At 38.6% G+C, this 16,884-nt stretch overlaps 1 protein-coding gene across 2 annotated transcripts in view; it reads right to left on the bottom strand.

Moving 5' to 3' along the window:
- Nucleotides 1-12,575, bottom strand: part of LOC124135325 (chromodomain-helicase-DNA-binding protein 8-like) — a 53,031-nt gene extending 40,456 nt beyond the window's left edge. For both annotated transcript variants that reach the window (XM_046500596.2, XM_046500597.2), the window contains exons 1-2: nucleotides 12,423-12,575; nucleotides 7,962-10,085 (exon numbers count right to left, since the gene is read on the bottom strand). In XM_046500596.2, coding sequence (XP_046356552.2) covers nucleotides 7,962-9,962 — 2,001 coding nt within the window. In that variant the 5' untranslated portion in view covers nucleotides 9,963-10,085; nucleotides 12,423-12,575. The remainder of the gene's footprint in view (nucleotides 1-7,961; nucleotides 10,086-12,422) is intronic.
- Between the last annotated feature and the right edge of the window lie 4,309 nt (nucleotides 12,576-16,884).

Genomic DNA, 16,884 nt, shown 5'->3' with positions numbered 1-16,884 from the left:
ACCAAGTCGGCGAGCCTAACCCCCTGATCACATTGGTTGCCTTACGACAAGCATAGTTGCACAGGCAGTTATGAAAATGAGAATTTCTAATGTCCAGTATTGTGCATTTATATACATGCATAATGTATTCACACAACAGATGGTTTGGATAGTGTGGTGTTTTAGCCATGACAAATTTCCTCTGAACAAATGAATACCATACAACCAGAAAAGATGAAGTTGTATTTCATGTCAGACTTAACACTATGGAAATGGGTTGTAGGTAGTTAGTTCCTTGAAGAAAACACTGAACAATATGCAGTTACCATGGCGAACCATGAATCAATTAAAATTTCTCTCTCCATGTATTGATCCATAATGTGACATATCCCACCAGTCCTGATTGCCCAGCTCTCAACACCATGAACAAAAACCAATACAACCATCCTCATCATCATCACAAAACCAGCCAGTATTTACCATAGACAGAATCGCTCTCCTCACTTGCTCGTTCCAAACACAGGAAAGGTACATCCATGAAATTTCAGACCACATGAGCTCATCAAGGGTAGGCCACTGATAACGTGCATGCAACACACCTAATTATGACTAACATGACAGATCTTTACATACAGGAGTCAAGCTCTGAATCAACAGAAATCAATTTCATCATATTTTAACAGCACTGCACTGTATTTGTTATGGTAACAGTCATAATTGGAGGTGAACTACGAATAGCTTGCTGGGAATCAATACGTAAATAAGCCTCTGCAAAAATACCAACAAGAGACAGTGAACATGAGAGGTAAAATCTATACAGCGCCATAACCTACTTATTGCTGGCGTCATACGTTTTATCATTTATAAAGTACCACAATACCAAAGACATGCTACTCAGTGAGCGAGTGGTACTTGTCAAGTAAGATCAAATTGCAATATGTCAGAACTTCTGAAAAAGTCACATTTTACACACATGAATAGTATTAACACTTATACAGTCTTGATTGATTTCCATTCATTTCTTTTGAAATCAGTAGAAATAAACAAAATTAAAATGAACTAGGCATTAAAAACATAGTTTGTTTTTTTCAAATTCATTAATGTCATTCAGTGGGTAAATTTTAATTATCTTTTTTTTCGTTGTTTAACGCAGCACTCAGCAATTTCCAGCTATATGACGGCGGTCTGTAAATAATTGAGTCTGGACCAGACAATCCAATGATTGACATCATGAGCATCGATCCACGTAATTGGGATACGAGGACATACATCAACCAAAGTCAGCAAACCTGACCACCGGATCCAGTTAGTCGCCTCTTATGACAAGCATAGTCGCCTTTTACAGCAAGCATAGGTTGCTGAAGACCTATTCTTCCCCGGATCTTCACAGGTCTTTTATTATGTCTCAGGGTTAGAAATTAATCTATTTTCACTAATCCACAATACTAATCTGCTAAAGAGAGTTGCCATCTACCTAAAGGTGAAAGTTGTAGAGCACATGAAAATGTCTCTAGTCCTTCCTGAAATGTACTAGTCCCAGAATAACAAATGTTAATTTTGAACTGAATGATAAGAATCATCCACGATAAATCTACACATCATAAAACTGCTGAAATGACTGATAACATGTGCAACACATCTCTTATCATTGCAAATATTCAAAGTAAACATGCCTAACTTCCTAGGAAAAGAGACTTCTGTATTCTGAACATGCTGGGGTGGGGGGTTAAGAGAGGTATTGCTATATGTTATCACTATTCGGGGTAGTAGACATTTTTGGTTAATGTCAACATTTTAAGAATTTGCCAAACATTCAGTACAGCAAATGTTCTTGATTTTGGACATCATGGAATATAATTAATTAAAAAAAATAGATACTGGTAAAGGCAATGTTTATGTATTGCAATAAATTGAAATTCAAATACCATATTTGCCATAGGAAGCGCCCTGTTCCAATACACACGCACACCCTGGCCAAATTCTAGACTAACCTATCTTTATAAGCATGCCAAACTAAGGACAAAACTTCACATGTCAATCTGTAATTTCTAACATTGCATATCATTAACAGAAAACAGCAATGTAAAAAGGGAATATAATTGCCGGGAAACTATTATCAAAAACATTCTGTTTCATTGAGGTTTGAACAAAGTTTGTTCATTACCATGATTAGAGCTCTGTCTCATACAATTTAACTTGTGAACGGTTTTAATAAGCACACCCTTTTGTCAATTTTTGTAAATGCTAGACTGCCTATTACAGCAAATATGGTACCTGCATTGAAACATTTATTTTAAGTGCAGTTCTCAATTTGTTATCCTTATAAGTCAAGAACCTGTAAGCTTGCAACAACTTGGCAATTGTTCTTGAGATGGAACATCATGGAGAATAAAACTATAGATGGGTATTGGCAAAACTTTTGTATAGCAATAAATACAAAGAGGGTTTGAGTCTACTTGCCCGAACTTGTCTCTTTGCATCAAATTCAGTAGCTGAATCCAAAGAGAAGTTTCACTAGACTGGCTTCATACTAGTGGCTGAAGACCAGATTGCAGATGCATGTTTTAAACTGTGTACCACAATATACTACTGCCAAGTCACTGATAAAACATTGCTGCCTTAGAAATTCATTCTTTTCAGTAGTCCTTAGATTTTGTAACTAGTCCTGTTTTAATTAGACAAATATATTTACAACTGTCAGTTTTATTCAGTTCCAATTTGTAGCACAACTGAAGCACTGAGAACAGGTTCTGAATTATATCCCTCAAATGCTAAGTCAATGAGGACTACCATCATTTGAATTATGCTTGTCCTCACCACAATTTAGTAGATTCGGGCTAGCGGACTGGTGTGAACTCTAAAGGCTGCATGTCTTTATAAATAAAGTGGAAAAAGTGAAATTTCACTTCCTTAGCAGCACATTTTTGTTCCAAGTGACAGCTGTCGTAACGTTTTTGTTTGTGTCTCAACTTGCAGCTTTTGTGTGCTGGCATGTTACAAACAGAGGAAAAACAAAACATAATACCAAATATATGGTATGCCAAATACAATTGCATTATGCATTGTTTTAAAATTAAAATCAAATTTGCAGTAAACCAATAAATCATGAATTTCTTAATAAATTGAAAAATAAGATTGAAGTAACTGGTGTTGAGTCAAACATGACTGCCACTGTAAGCGACTTTAGCAAAGTTCGAAGCATGGGTGTTTTCGAATTTTCTTTCATCTTGTAATCTTAGCTCATCAAAGAACACATATCAACACTAAATTATACTTGAAATAATATCAAATGATATGTTTGAACATTTAGACTAAAAATCATTTGACACATACTGCTGTCAAAATGTAACAAATAAATATGAGTTGATAGAGATGCTACAACAACCAGGTCTAATTGATGTAGAACAAAATGTTTAGTAATTTGACAATCAAGGACATATTCTTTTGTAAAATTAATTCAGTAAAGGTCATATGACCATAAGGCGATTGAAACAGTTGTAGAGAACTTGCTTTTATTACTCAGGAAACTGACTTGTACAACTAGATATGAACCCTCATTCAGTCACATTACATTATGTAAATATTTAGTGACAATTAGAACAATTACAATCTATTTATGTTAATACCGTTTTATCTCAGCTCAGATAAAAATGTAAAAATATTCAGGTAGAAAACCAGCACTAAACACAATGCTACTGCAGTCTGCGGCTTTAGCCAGGATGCCATATGAATGGAGTATATCTATATACCAATATACATTTGAAAGGACATGTTTTTTCAAGCAGGGTTAATCCTGTTCCGGCATCAGCTGGTATAGCAGTGGTTGTAATAGTAAAAATCAACAACTGACAGTCACATACAAATGTAGTAAAAATCTGGTTAACAGAATTTCAATATATTGGTGTTTTTTTATGAAACTCATCTTGTCTTAACATTAACACACATGTCCACATATCCCAAAGAATGGTAGTGAAATTCTTGGGGGTATGTGAACATCCTTCAAATCATGGAAGCACACCCTGATATAATATCAAAAGTATTTATACAAGACACTCAAACACGTATATCCCCTATTTGTCATTGATACTTCAACATGTTTAGTTTGTATAATTAACCTGCATAGCATACAGTCACCTGCATCATCAGAATGTATGGAGTAAAGGCATCAGTCCCCATACAGAGGTTCTAGTGTGAATGATTCTACGGCAGAATGGATTCCAAGTAGTTTTGCCACAATAACAGATATGGTGTAACGATACAGAAGGCTACATTAAGATACCTACAACAATCTAAAATACTTGTCGCGATCTTGATACACCAGCGATAAAACACAAAAGCAATGAACTGCGACTTGTATAATTTAGAACAGTGAAAAAATGTTTCTTCCTTGCTGTCTTCCTGTCCATCCCAAGAAGTAACAGGGAAGCCAAAATGATCCATAACAGTGATTTGTAGCTCAAAGAGAACTTTTCATGCACACATTTTCCACATTTAAATATTTATTTGAATTGTCAATGTCATGTATCGCAATACAGGTCTGTATGGTCCATGCACCCATGTATTGTATCGAAGGCCCTGTATCACAGTTCATCACAGTTTCAATGTACCTTTTCAACCTTAATAACAGATTGTAGCAGAGATGCGACTTTTCCATGCTTATAGTGTACAAGTAAAAAGAGCATGCATACACTCTGCTTTAGGAAAGCTCATCGTCATTGTACCTTGTGTTAGTTGTCAACCACTGTACATGGGGCATGGCTTTTACCATGCTTTAGCAAAATTCCAGCTATATCATTGCAGAGGTCAACCAAGAAATGGCTTCATATGTACCCAAAAAGAGAATTTAACCCTAGTTTTAGACAGGACAAGTTAAGCTTTAGACTCCCCCACTAGCCCTGTTATCTTTGCAGTATTGCTGTTTATAGTTGTTATATGCCTGACAGACAGTAAACATACACCCATCCAATTTAGTGACAAATTTTTTATAATGATTACTAAGTGAATACTTTAGGCATCTCATTACACAATTCTAAAATTATTCAGATTAGACTGTTCAATAACCACACCAAAACATAAACACAGTAATATACAGTTATATAGAAGGAGTCAAGGACCTACTCATGTCTACATCATCAATATTCATCCTTTAATCAGGTTTCCACAGAAACTGAAACATACTTTCATAAATATTTATTTAATAACCTGTTTTTAACTATTGACAGAATTATCAAGGAAGTGAGTTTTTATTACGTAATCTCAATACTTGCTGATGCAGCTATCTTACTATGATAAAACTCAAACAGCATTCTAGCCATCAGTGAGGAAAATACCAAGTGGAAAAATCTCTTTCTATTTGAACTTCATAAAATATAAAAATACGTCAAAATAGAAAATGTGTATTTCATCATTTATACATTAAAATACTTTATGCCATTTGTTGACACTAATGACAGCACAACAATGGTGCAAATAAATGATAAACATTTCTTGATAGGCCCAACACCTATCCTAAACAGAGAAATGTGAATCCTCCCTGACAATTTGGTTTTACATAACCCTTTCCAAATATTACCTATTACACTGAAGACAAAGGACCTTTCTACCAGTACTCTTTCCCATCAGATACTAAAATAGAGACCAAACAAATCAACCAGTAGTAATGGTCCTGGTACATCCTCTCTGCAACTCACAGCAACAACGCTGACTAATGATCCTACATGTCGACAAACTTTCTTAAGCCAACCAGTACCATTATTCATCATTAATGAAAAATACTGGTCCTTGGTTCCCAGCTTCTTTTTACCAGTCCTGATTTTAAAACACTAATTGATAATTAAATAATATTAAACTGACACCTTTATGCCTTACTTGAGATTTGTTGTGCTACCGAAACTGAAGGTCATCTTAGGTATTCAGTAATCGAGACAGTCTGTATGGATGTGATAATTTATGATCAGTAAAGTTTGTGAGCACACTCTTGTTTAAGTGTTTTTTCACATATCATTTTATAGGGTCAGTGGATCTGTGAAGACAAACCAGACAAAAAAAAACACAGTACGGCCTCATTTGTGTAGTGGTTAGGAGAGCATTTTATTTAACAGTTGACTTTTTTTCAAAAGAGTACACTAGTTTACTATCACCTTTTGAAAAACTACATACAATATATTGGAGATCATGCATGAAAACACATCATCATGTGAGTAATGATGATTCACAAAACCCTACATTACATTCAAGCAGAGACCATACTACTCATGTAGTGACAAAATGCCAACTTTCATGTTGGATTCATCTACTTACTGGCAAAACTGCTGAAAACAACTGGTCATCCTGATCCCCATCACATGACCAAATGATGATGTAACTATTTCTTATCCCAAACATCACAAACGTCTTCATTCATTATTTGCATGGATATTAAACATTTTCACATGTCACATCATCAGACTAAAACACAACAGGGTCTAATCTGGTTGGTTTTTTCAGCCATGACAAAGAAACTTTGTTGTGGACATGATTTTCAAACCACAAATAATGGGAGAATTTGCAAGTTTTGTCATTACAAGAGAAAAGGATGTCTTCACGCACTATTGAACGGCTTCCTGACCTAATGTATCATGGGGATTACAAAGATCTACCAGTGGATCAAAAACCCAACATGTACCATGCCATTCTTAATGTGCCAACTTTAACTTGCAAACTTAATATCTGCAGGTAAAAACGTGGCACAAAAATGAATTAGTTAACTCAACTGCTGAATAATATTCAGTTTCACCATGAGTTGAGAAAAAATAATAATTACATTTCCTTAAATAAAAACAGATGATGAGACAAAGTTTTTAATACACAAGAAGATTTACATACTGTGCATAATGTATCTCATGTTTGCACCAATTCTTAAACAAGATAGGCGAGGTGAGGTGAAATGGGGTTTAATGTCGCTTCCAAGATTATTGCAGTTATAAAGCGACACACATGCACGTGTGTGGCTGCTTGTACTAGTCCAGACTGATGCCGCTTTATAGTGCTAGCCCACTGAGGTACCATGCCCCAGTTTAACATACCCCACTCAGACACAGTATACCGACTTAAGCCGACCAGTACTGGTTTTAGCCCCTTAATGCCGAGCGCCAGACAGGGTAACAACAAGTACCATCTTTTAACGCCTTTGGTATGACGCGACCGAGGATCGAACCCCGAACCTTCCGCTCTCAGGGCAGATGCTCTATCACTAGAAAAGGAGGCAGTCTAAACAAGATAGGACACTTCAAGGACATCCAAGTCTGTATTCATCCCATTCTAAACCATTAAATCATAGATTTCACCAAACATGTAAAAAATAATGTTTAGATTATGATGTCAACATGGTAAAATACCATAAGGGACTGATCATTATTATGGGGGATGGGAGGTTGGGTCATAAGTATTTTTTAGAAATTTTATGATGACTATATAGTGCTTTTGCACTTATGTCTTTTCGGGGAGGGTCACCTCACCGCTACCCACCCCACCCCTGTAATAAATTACTGGTCCGTAAATACACTTCAAATGTTGGTTGGTTTCAACATGTGGCAAAAGCGACTTTAAAACAGGATAGTTTTCTGGGTTAGAAGATTATTAAACATCATTCTTTCACAATCATTTTTGTTTTAGAAACTGAAGGAAATCAAACAATATGTGGTCAAAATGTCAAACCCTATCTAAGTATTCATATATACATATTATGTCAACCTTGCTTATGATGATGATGATGACCTTTAACATATGAGCATACATTTCATTCACTGACTTAACTGAATCATCATTTCCCCCCCAAAAGGAAATATCAAACATTTTGCTAAGTCGTGGGTTCATTTAGAACAAACGCCCACATATCATTCGAAGATGTTGATATGTCCGACTACAGAATTCCCTAATTTCACAGATTAAACCCTGTACAGGGATAACTAATGTAACCAGCTAAGACATGGCAATGCCCCTACCTGGACAAACTGCTGTTGTACCCTCTGTGGTGATGACACTGATAAAGACCCTTGAGGTGTTTTGGGTGGTGTAGGCGACAACTGGGGCATAGTTAGTGGCATCTGTGTTGGCTGGGTCATGGTCTGTGGGCCCTGGATGGGCACCGCCTGTGGTGATGGTGACAGTTGCTGCTGCTGTTGCTGCTGTTGTTGCAGCTGAGGCTGTGGCATTCTAGGGCGGGGCCCTGGCATCCCATGCACAGCTTGGCCTTGGGGACCTCGCATTGGACCAGGGCCTCCAGCTCCTGTGTGCATCTGTTGTCTCTGCTGCATCTGCAAAATCTGCTGTTGTTGTTGTGCCTTCAACATCCGCACTCTTTCTTGAAGGTCCAGCATCTGCTGTTGGATCTGTTGAGTCTGAGGCATGCTGTACAACTGCTGAATCTGCTGCTGCAGTCTTTGAATCTCTATATTTACATTCTGCTGATTTGGTATCATACCATGACTAGGACTAAGCGGGCCAGCAGCATTTGGGTGTCCGGTGTTCACCGCCATACCCATGGTCGGGTGCATTGTGTTTCCTGACATGATTCCAGTTGTGGATGGTGCTGTTGTTGTTTGAAAGTTACTACTACTATAAACAGGTGGCTTCTGTGCAATGCTCATTCCCATGGTTGACGCTGGAGCACTTTGCATCACTCTTTGAAAAGGGTTTGTGTTTGACAAACTGCCCATCTGTGGAACTAGCTGTTCTAATTGCTGAAGGCTTGACTGACCAAAATTTCCCTGAGATGTGGAGGAATGAGTTGGAGTATGAGATGGCGGTGTTGGGGTGGGTCTTGGTGAAGGGGTTGTTGCTCTCTGTGGAGCCATTCCTGGAAAGGGGGGTCTATAAGTCATGTTACTTGTGGGACTCTGATTAGGATAATGTGCTAATGACGATGACTCTCCCATGCCCTGAGATAACTGTTGTTGGGTCTGCTGTTGACCAGCTGTATAGGAATAGTGTTGAAGTTTATTTTGAGGTGTGGTCCCTGAGTTAACTTGTGGTCCTTGTGTCATATAATCAGCGGGATACCTTGGCTGCATTCCCGATGACTGTTGGGCAACATTGAAATTGGACATTCCCATACCAGGTTGCTGGCTAGAAACTGGATTGCTCTGCTGAAAAGGTTGAGCAGGGCTTACTCCTTGGGCCATGGACACTCTACTTCCTTGAGGAGGGGAAGCCATACCCTGCATAAAAGCATTGCCTTGTACACTCTGAGGAGCTCCATCTTGGTAGTGTCCAAGACGTGAACCTTGTTGGCATGCATTGGGCATAGCATAGTCATGCTGGGGCATGTAAGGGGACATCTGTGATGTGGTATTGCTCATAGGTTGCTGCTGCTGGGGCGGCTGCTGCTGCTGCTGTGTCTGCTGAGACATGTACTGAGGGTGTGTCGGACTTGTCTGGTTGTGATTCCATACTGAGTTCTGAACCATTCCCAATTGCTGTTGCTGAGGATTTGGTAATCGAGGCCTCGGGGACATGCCAAAGTTCTGATACCCACTAGATGGATGTTGCATCATTGTCCCTCCTGAAGGTGGACTATTGTACTGTTGCTGCTGCTGTCTTGGCATTGCTTGTGCCATCAAGTTCTGGCTCTGTCCACCCATCATCATTTGGTCGCTCATGTGGTGAAGCTTGGGTACAGATCCATACTGGTTATATCCTTCACGGCCATATTGTTGATTCATCACAGAATTTTGAGGTGCCATGTTCCCAAAATTTTCTTGCGGCAAACCTCTTATCTGGTTATACCCTTGCTGGGTCTGTTGTGACAGTATCATGGCCTCCTGTTGCTGGCCCATGTGTGACTGCTGCATCCCAGGCATGCCAGATGCCATCAGGCTCTCTGCCCCTGGCATCACACCACCAATACCCTGAGAAGGAACCATTTCTGTCGTCCCAGGGTTGGTGAGATCATCCAAGAAGGCCGAATCTGAATCAAACAGGCTCAACATTGGCTCTTCGGCCATTTTTGCAAGCACCCTTTATGGTGTTACTAGCCTGTGTCAAACCATGCACTGTGTCTTGCTCATATACTTGCCATTGTTTGATGCATGCGAGACAGGAACCAGCAGATCAGTATCCACTAGTACCTGCAACAAGATGAAAAACTCCATTAAACTCAAATGTACTTGCACATTGTATGCATTATAGACTACAAAGTGCAACAATTATAACAATATCTCTTTACTTTTAAAATCAATTAACTCTATAAAATCACATTAATTGTTTTGTCTTTCCACAACCCAATCAAGTACAGTTTGGTTAATACTATCCAAAACTTTACACACCAGTATTGACTTGGGTGTGCCACTTAAATGAAACATTCATTACAAAGTTTTTTTTCTAATTTCTGAACTGCAATGGCTTACATTTGACTAACACAATTCCTGGGATATATATATATTGTCAATGATCCTGAACTAGCTGAAATCTGGAATAACTAACCGTTTGTCCTTAAATCTAGTTATTCTACATAAACTGCTCGTCTGAGATAAGCTATGGACTACTTAGATTTAATCCATGATATCTCTACTCCTGTTTGCTTTCATCTATTTCCTTGGCTTACCAAATAAAGAACATGAAATCAACATTATTTGTTGACCAACTTGCTAAACATCTCAGCAGTTGCAGTGTTTCTTTTCAAAATATCTAGTAATTAATCCTTGTAACTGTGGAAAGCAGTGAAACCTTTTCTTTTCAGATAACAAGAGTCATCAGAAGATGACAAGTCCCCCATCTCCCACATGTACTGAGTTTGGATGAAAAATCTTCCATGGTTTTCAAGTTATGCTCCAGAAATGAAATATGGTTGGACAGACTGACCACATCATGAATATATCCCTTGCATTATATCCCGGGGGATTCCAATGAATCCAAGAAACACCTCATTCACAAATTACGTACCGGAACATATTTTACCACTAAAATCTATTATTATCATGGACTAATTAGTACATGCATGGTCATCCGTCAAATATGAAGTTGGCATGACCTGCACTGAAGCAAATGGCAATTGATGAGCATTCGATATGTTGTTGACCACAAAGACTGAGCTATGGAAAAAGCAAATCTGAACAACACAAGCACCCCAAATAAGTTAACTTGTTAATAATATGCTTATGATTGATAAATAACAATAGATACCATGGCATTTACAAAACATAACATGATGGAAACCATTCATCATAATTGCTGCAGATGAACTTTGTTGGTACAAAATGTTAAAGAATATCAAAATTCTATGTGTCTTAAAACTTTTATAGTGATTATTTAATCCCAAAACAACAAAATCACTTGCAAAAACATTTTTCACAGTTCCACCATAAAAAAAATATCATTTTTAACGAACATAAAAACAATATTTTTTTCACCTAACTAGAACGAACAGTGTATGGGACATTGAATGTAGGCATATGGGCATTAAAAAATACAAATATTATTACCATGATTACAAAGAAACTGCAAATGTAACAACATGGGAAATCCCCATGTAGGTAGAATGTCTTAAAATAGAAACATATCATATGTTGCCATTTCTATGATATATAACAAAGAATACTGTAGAAAATTAAATAAATGCAAGATTAATCTGTAATTATATGTAATGAAATCTTACATAAAAAAATCTTTATTCAATTTCAAGTGGTAACTTAATTACACATAATAATTATGCAAGATTATCTGAAGAGAACATTTCTTTTCCAAAAAAAGAAACAAAAGAAATAAAATCTTCATTAAAATATAAGTCTATCACATGGTAACCATCTCTCCAATACCACTTTGCAAAGTTAAATTTGTTTTCGATTAGATTAGACTTGCCCAAAGGCCTCAGTGTCAATACTCCCATGCTCTGCATGCATGCAAATATGAACATGGCCATGCCCATGGAGTACTTGTGGTCCAGAGAAATTGACAGTTGTTGTGGAGACAAAAATAGTAGAAAGGTAGCTAGTTGGTTGTACGAGATCCCCAACAAGCATAAATATCAAATTTGTAGGGCACGTAGACAAAGAATCATCATGTCCGACTTAATACCAAGTCGCGGCTGAACAAAAGCACTCAAGTATGTCAGTGTCCCTCGCTCAATAAGGTGCCCGTATCCCCGGTGTTTCAGTGTATTTACAACAGCACGTGTATGGCACGAGAGTGACAACAATGATGCCAACTTACGTCCAGAACAATATTTGACAGTCCCATAACACATTCCCATCGCTATTTTATTAAAAGAAGTTATAAAAATTAGAACAATGGGAAAAGTTTCCTTTGAACGCCATTTCGCTTGTAGTTTTTGAAGAAATTATCTCGACAGAAGCTCACGAAACCCGGACCATATCCGGGGATAGGGTGGTCACTGGAACTTAACTGGACCAAATTAACTTAAAACGGTACATTTAAACATCATTTAATATGGTACATTACAATCTCACCTGTCCTTTGGTCGAAAAATTTCACTAATACTCTGTGGATGAATTTGTAGACTTTAGGCCGCTAAACCCTCAACATCTTGCATCGTGTATACACCGAAGGTACTCCAGTGACCTGCTTTCCTATTGGTCAATCTGAGAAACAGAAATCATTGCTTGTTTGCATTTTTATAGAGTAAAATATGCATAGAAGCAATAACATATCACTGCAGTATGTGTATTGTGCCAGAACTATTTCATTTGCAGACCAATATATTGTGTCATGACAAAAAACACTTAAATTTGTCCATTTATTTACTCTAAAGTGGCTTCAATTTTGTCCAATCGCGTGTCGTCTTACAAATGCATGCTTGCTATTGAAAATATCTGCGCTGGTTAAGAGTCAGCCAATCAGCGCGAAGCTGTAGAAAAGGTGCCCGGATGATGTGCTAAATTTGTTTTTCTAGGCGTCATCTGTCCATAAAAATAATCACACTGTCTTTGTTGAATTGTGCGAATATGAGACATACTTACGTTACATCTCTCTATATTATATTTTATACAATTGCTTTTAAAATTACAAGAAACTGTTACATCGTGGTTAAAGATAACCGTTGTCCATTTCAGTTGTTTTCACATTTTGTAAACCCATGCCCAGAAAATTCCAACCCATAAAGGCCTCAGAGCGTGTCATCACACATCCAGTGCCAAGTCCCCAAGCAGTGTGATCCTCGCCACACAAATCCTCGCCTTGCGAAGAGAACAAAAACAACCGTTTCATATCTAATATATTTTGTAACACTTTATATTTGCTTTATTTAAAGATAGATTTTTTAAGAATTTAAATTAACCTATGACCAACTCTATATAAAATTATAACATTTATGTTTTCTTCGTAAAATCTCAATGGCTGATTAAATAACAAGATCATTAATATTGAAACTCCCCAAAATTATCGGCTCACCCAAGGGTGAATTGTATGTGAATACATTTATAAGTGTTTTATATTGCCAACGAAGTAATTATCGAAAAATGAAATTATTACACGTGTATCGCATAACATGTATAGTAATAGACCCACTTGTAGCATGGTCTATGTTTAACAAAATCTGATATAGCTTATAGTCCATTTGTCTATATTAACGTAAGTGATGACGTTATGCGTGGTTAGAGTTGTTGAGGACGGCAGGACATTGTAATTTGTCAACCACACTTGTGTCCCAATATTCAATTCCATATTTAAAACTGAAACTGTAAACTAGGACACACATTTTGATTTATTAACATAAAACTGTCAATAGTATTATATTCAGACGGATATACTAGTTAAGCACATTGCATATATTGAAATCAGTACCCATTAGGTTAATGATGGCATGTTGTTTTACGTCGCAGTCGCAATTTTACAGCTATATGACGGGAACTGGTCTACTTCAGGGGTATCTTCCCAAGGCACGAGCTGCCCACTATATCCTTTTTATGAAGACCGCCTCCGTGGTCTAGTGGTAGAACGTCCGTCCGGACAGCGGAAGGTCAGGGGTTCGATCCCTGGTCGCGTCATACCAAAAGACGTTAAAATATGGTACTTGTTGTTACTCTGTCTGGCGCTCGGCATTAAGGGGCTAAAACAAAGACTGGTCGGCTCGGAGTCAGAATACTGTGTCTGAGTTGAGTATTCATGGTAAACTGGGCATGGTATCTCAGTGAGCTGGCACTATAAATCGGCATCAGTCTGGACTAGTACAAGCAGACACATACACGTGCATGCACGTCGCTATATAAGTGCAATAATCTTGGACGCGATGTTGAACCGTATTTCAAATCACCTCACCTATTTATCAAAGTCTAGCTCCCACTTTGATGGGTAGATGGGTATGGGGTGTGTGTGTGTGTGTGTGTGTGTGTGTGTGTGTGTGTGTGTGTGTGTGTGTGTGTGTGTGTGTGTGTTAGGCCGGACTAATGCCAATTTTATAGTGCCAATCCACTGAGATACCATGCCGCAGGTTAACACAGATACCCCACACAGACACAGTATATTGACTCCGTGGGGACAAGACCTTGTTTTATCCCAACCGACAACCAGGACTGAGGGTAACAACAAATACCATCTTTTGACCTCTTTTAACGTCTTTTCGTCGAAGCACCGACCTTCCGCTCCCCGGGGAGACGCTCTATCAACAAGAGGCGTACACTAGTGGTTATATCCCAAAATGACGACTTTAGTCGTGGATAAGTTAATCTAGCTGAGGATGAATAGTATTTACTTGGCTGTCCTGGTCGAATACTTGAGCATAGGGTGTTGGGTTACCTGCTCCAGATTCGACCTAATGTATACCTTTGTGAGAGTCGTCTGCTCTATTGCGGGGAATGGTAGGCACAGAGGACTATGATGTGCCGAGTTGTGTCCCTTAGCTTTCAGGATACGCTAATCGTTGGTTCTAATCCGAATTTCTCACCGGTTATGATCCATGGTAAGTCAGCACCCTACCAGTACATGGACTTCATAAACGTCCTAAATACCACGCCTTGCTGCGACTGGGATTACCTACTATATTAAGCTGACACGTCATGAAATATTACTGACACATTTCCTATAGGCTGTGTAAAAACTGTTGACACACATACACTTGGATTTATTTGCTGTGGGTTTATTTAGAAACTGGAATTTGAATACTGAAATCTTATGATTTTAATAATGGTGTCAGCTAGGTGCATAAGTATTGCCACCCACTGTTGTCTAATATCCCGTCGAAAATATGTCTTTGTCAGCGATACAGATTAACACACTTTGTGTAGAGGTTATGTTCGCGTACGATCTTGACAGCAATTGTTTGACCCCATTCTACAGTGCGAGGCGTTTTCTGACTGCTCGGGCTCTGCGCACATATCTCTGCCTGAGGCGTTGTGTAACCCAGGATTTTACAACCGCTTCAAATAACACTGTTTCAGTGTGTGTTTTGGGGGTGGGGAGCGACGGTCCCCTTTTATAATACACAAATGGGCCTCAATGGCGAGAAACACATTTTATCTTTGTATTATTGACGAAACAGATGAGGGCATCAGTATCAGTGGTTGTAATTACCAGCCTCACCCTCACCCTCACCCTCACCCTCACCCTCACCCTCATCCTCACCTCACTCTCACTCCCACCCCAACCCCCAACAAATTCTTGATCCACATCTGAACGACACAGAATTTCATTACTTATTACCGATCAAAAAGATAAATGCTTTAGTTAGATATGTTCTTAGACTGAGGGATATGTATACAAGCGAACTATTTTCTTTGAAACACGTTGTAATGCCACAATAACGCAATACACTTTACTGTTTTGATTTAAGGATTGTGATAAACCAAATAAAAACTAACTTTTTACTCAAGTTCCATTCACACCACTACCCCTCACCATCCTATGTCCCGACCCCAATGCCACGTCTCTGCAGTGGTCCAGGGAACGTACGGCTGATGGGTTGATACAAGGGATCCCTGGGGAGAGGATTGGCTGGGCAGAGGCAGGAAATTGGTGAATGGCAATGAAGCTGCTTCAACAGCCCCTAAATAGAAAACTACTCTTTTATTGGTATGTTTGGCACTTTATCACGATTATTTCCATAAGCTGTTCAAATGTGTTTTATACAATTTATTTTATTTAACAGCAAATATAGATTACAAATCGCAAACAATCTATACTTCCATTGTTAATCAATAGGCCGTTTCTTTATACACTTTTTACTTATTTACGTGGGGATTAACACGCGCGTGGACATCAATCATTCATTCATGTGGCAGATCCCAGAGGCTAGTTAGCCGTATCTTTTCTCAGCACAAATCCTACAACTGTTATTCCTTGCTTCTGTGGATACGCTATACATAGTCCACATATGTGCTCATTTTATGAATTATAGTACTCCAACACTTACTACTCTGATTACACAAACGGTGACAAATGCTGCGTCCAAGTATGACCTTAACTTCTTTGCTCATCGACCCGCGAAGATCCGGCTAGGGAATAGGTCTTCAGTAACCCATGCTTGTCGTAAGAGGTGACTATGCTTGTCGTAAGAGGTGACTATGCTTGTCGTAAGAGGTGACCATGCTTGTCGTAAGAGACGACTAACGGGGTCGGGTGGTCGCTGACTTGGTTGATGCATGTCATCGTATCCAAATTGCCTAGATCGATGCTAATGATGTCAATCACTGGATTGTCTTGTCCAGACTCGGTTATTCACATACCACCGTCATATAGCTGTAACATTGCTTAGCGCGACGTTAAACAACAAACAAACAAAATTCTTTGCTCATCCTGATAAAAAAGATTCACACACGTGTTCCTAGTCTAAACCATATCAGAAGCGTGATACTGATCCAATAGGGATTTCTACATGAGTTGCCAGTCCCATTAGGGGTCACCATATGTGTAGCTTACTCCAACACTGACCTCTACATGAGTTGCTAGTCCCACATTAGGGGTCACTATACGTGTAGC

This window comes from Haliotis rufescens, unplaced genomic scaffold (assembly GCF_023055435.1).
Source record: "Haliotis rufescens isolate VD_foot unplaced genomic scaffold, xgHalRufe1.0.p SCAF_19, whole genome shotgun sequence".
NCBI lineage: Eukaryota > Metazoa > Mollusca > Gastropoda > Lepetellida > Haliotidae > Haliotis > Haliotis rufescens.
The sequence above is the reverse complement of the archived record's forward strand: the minus strand, read 5'-3'. Positions and strand labels throughout refer to the sequence as shown.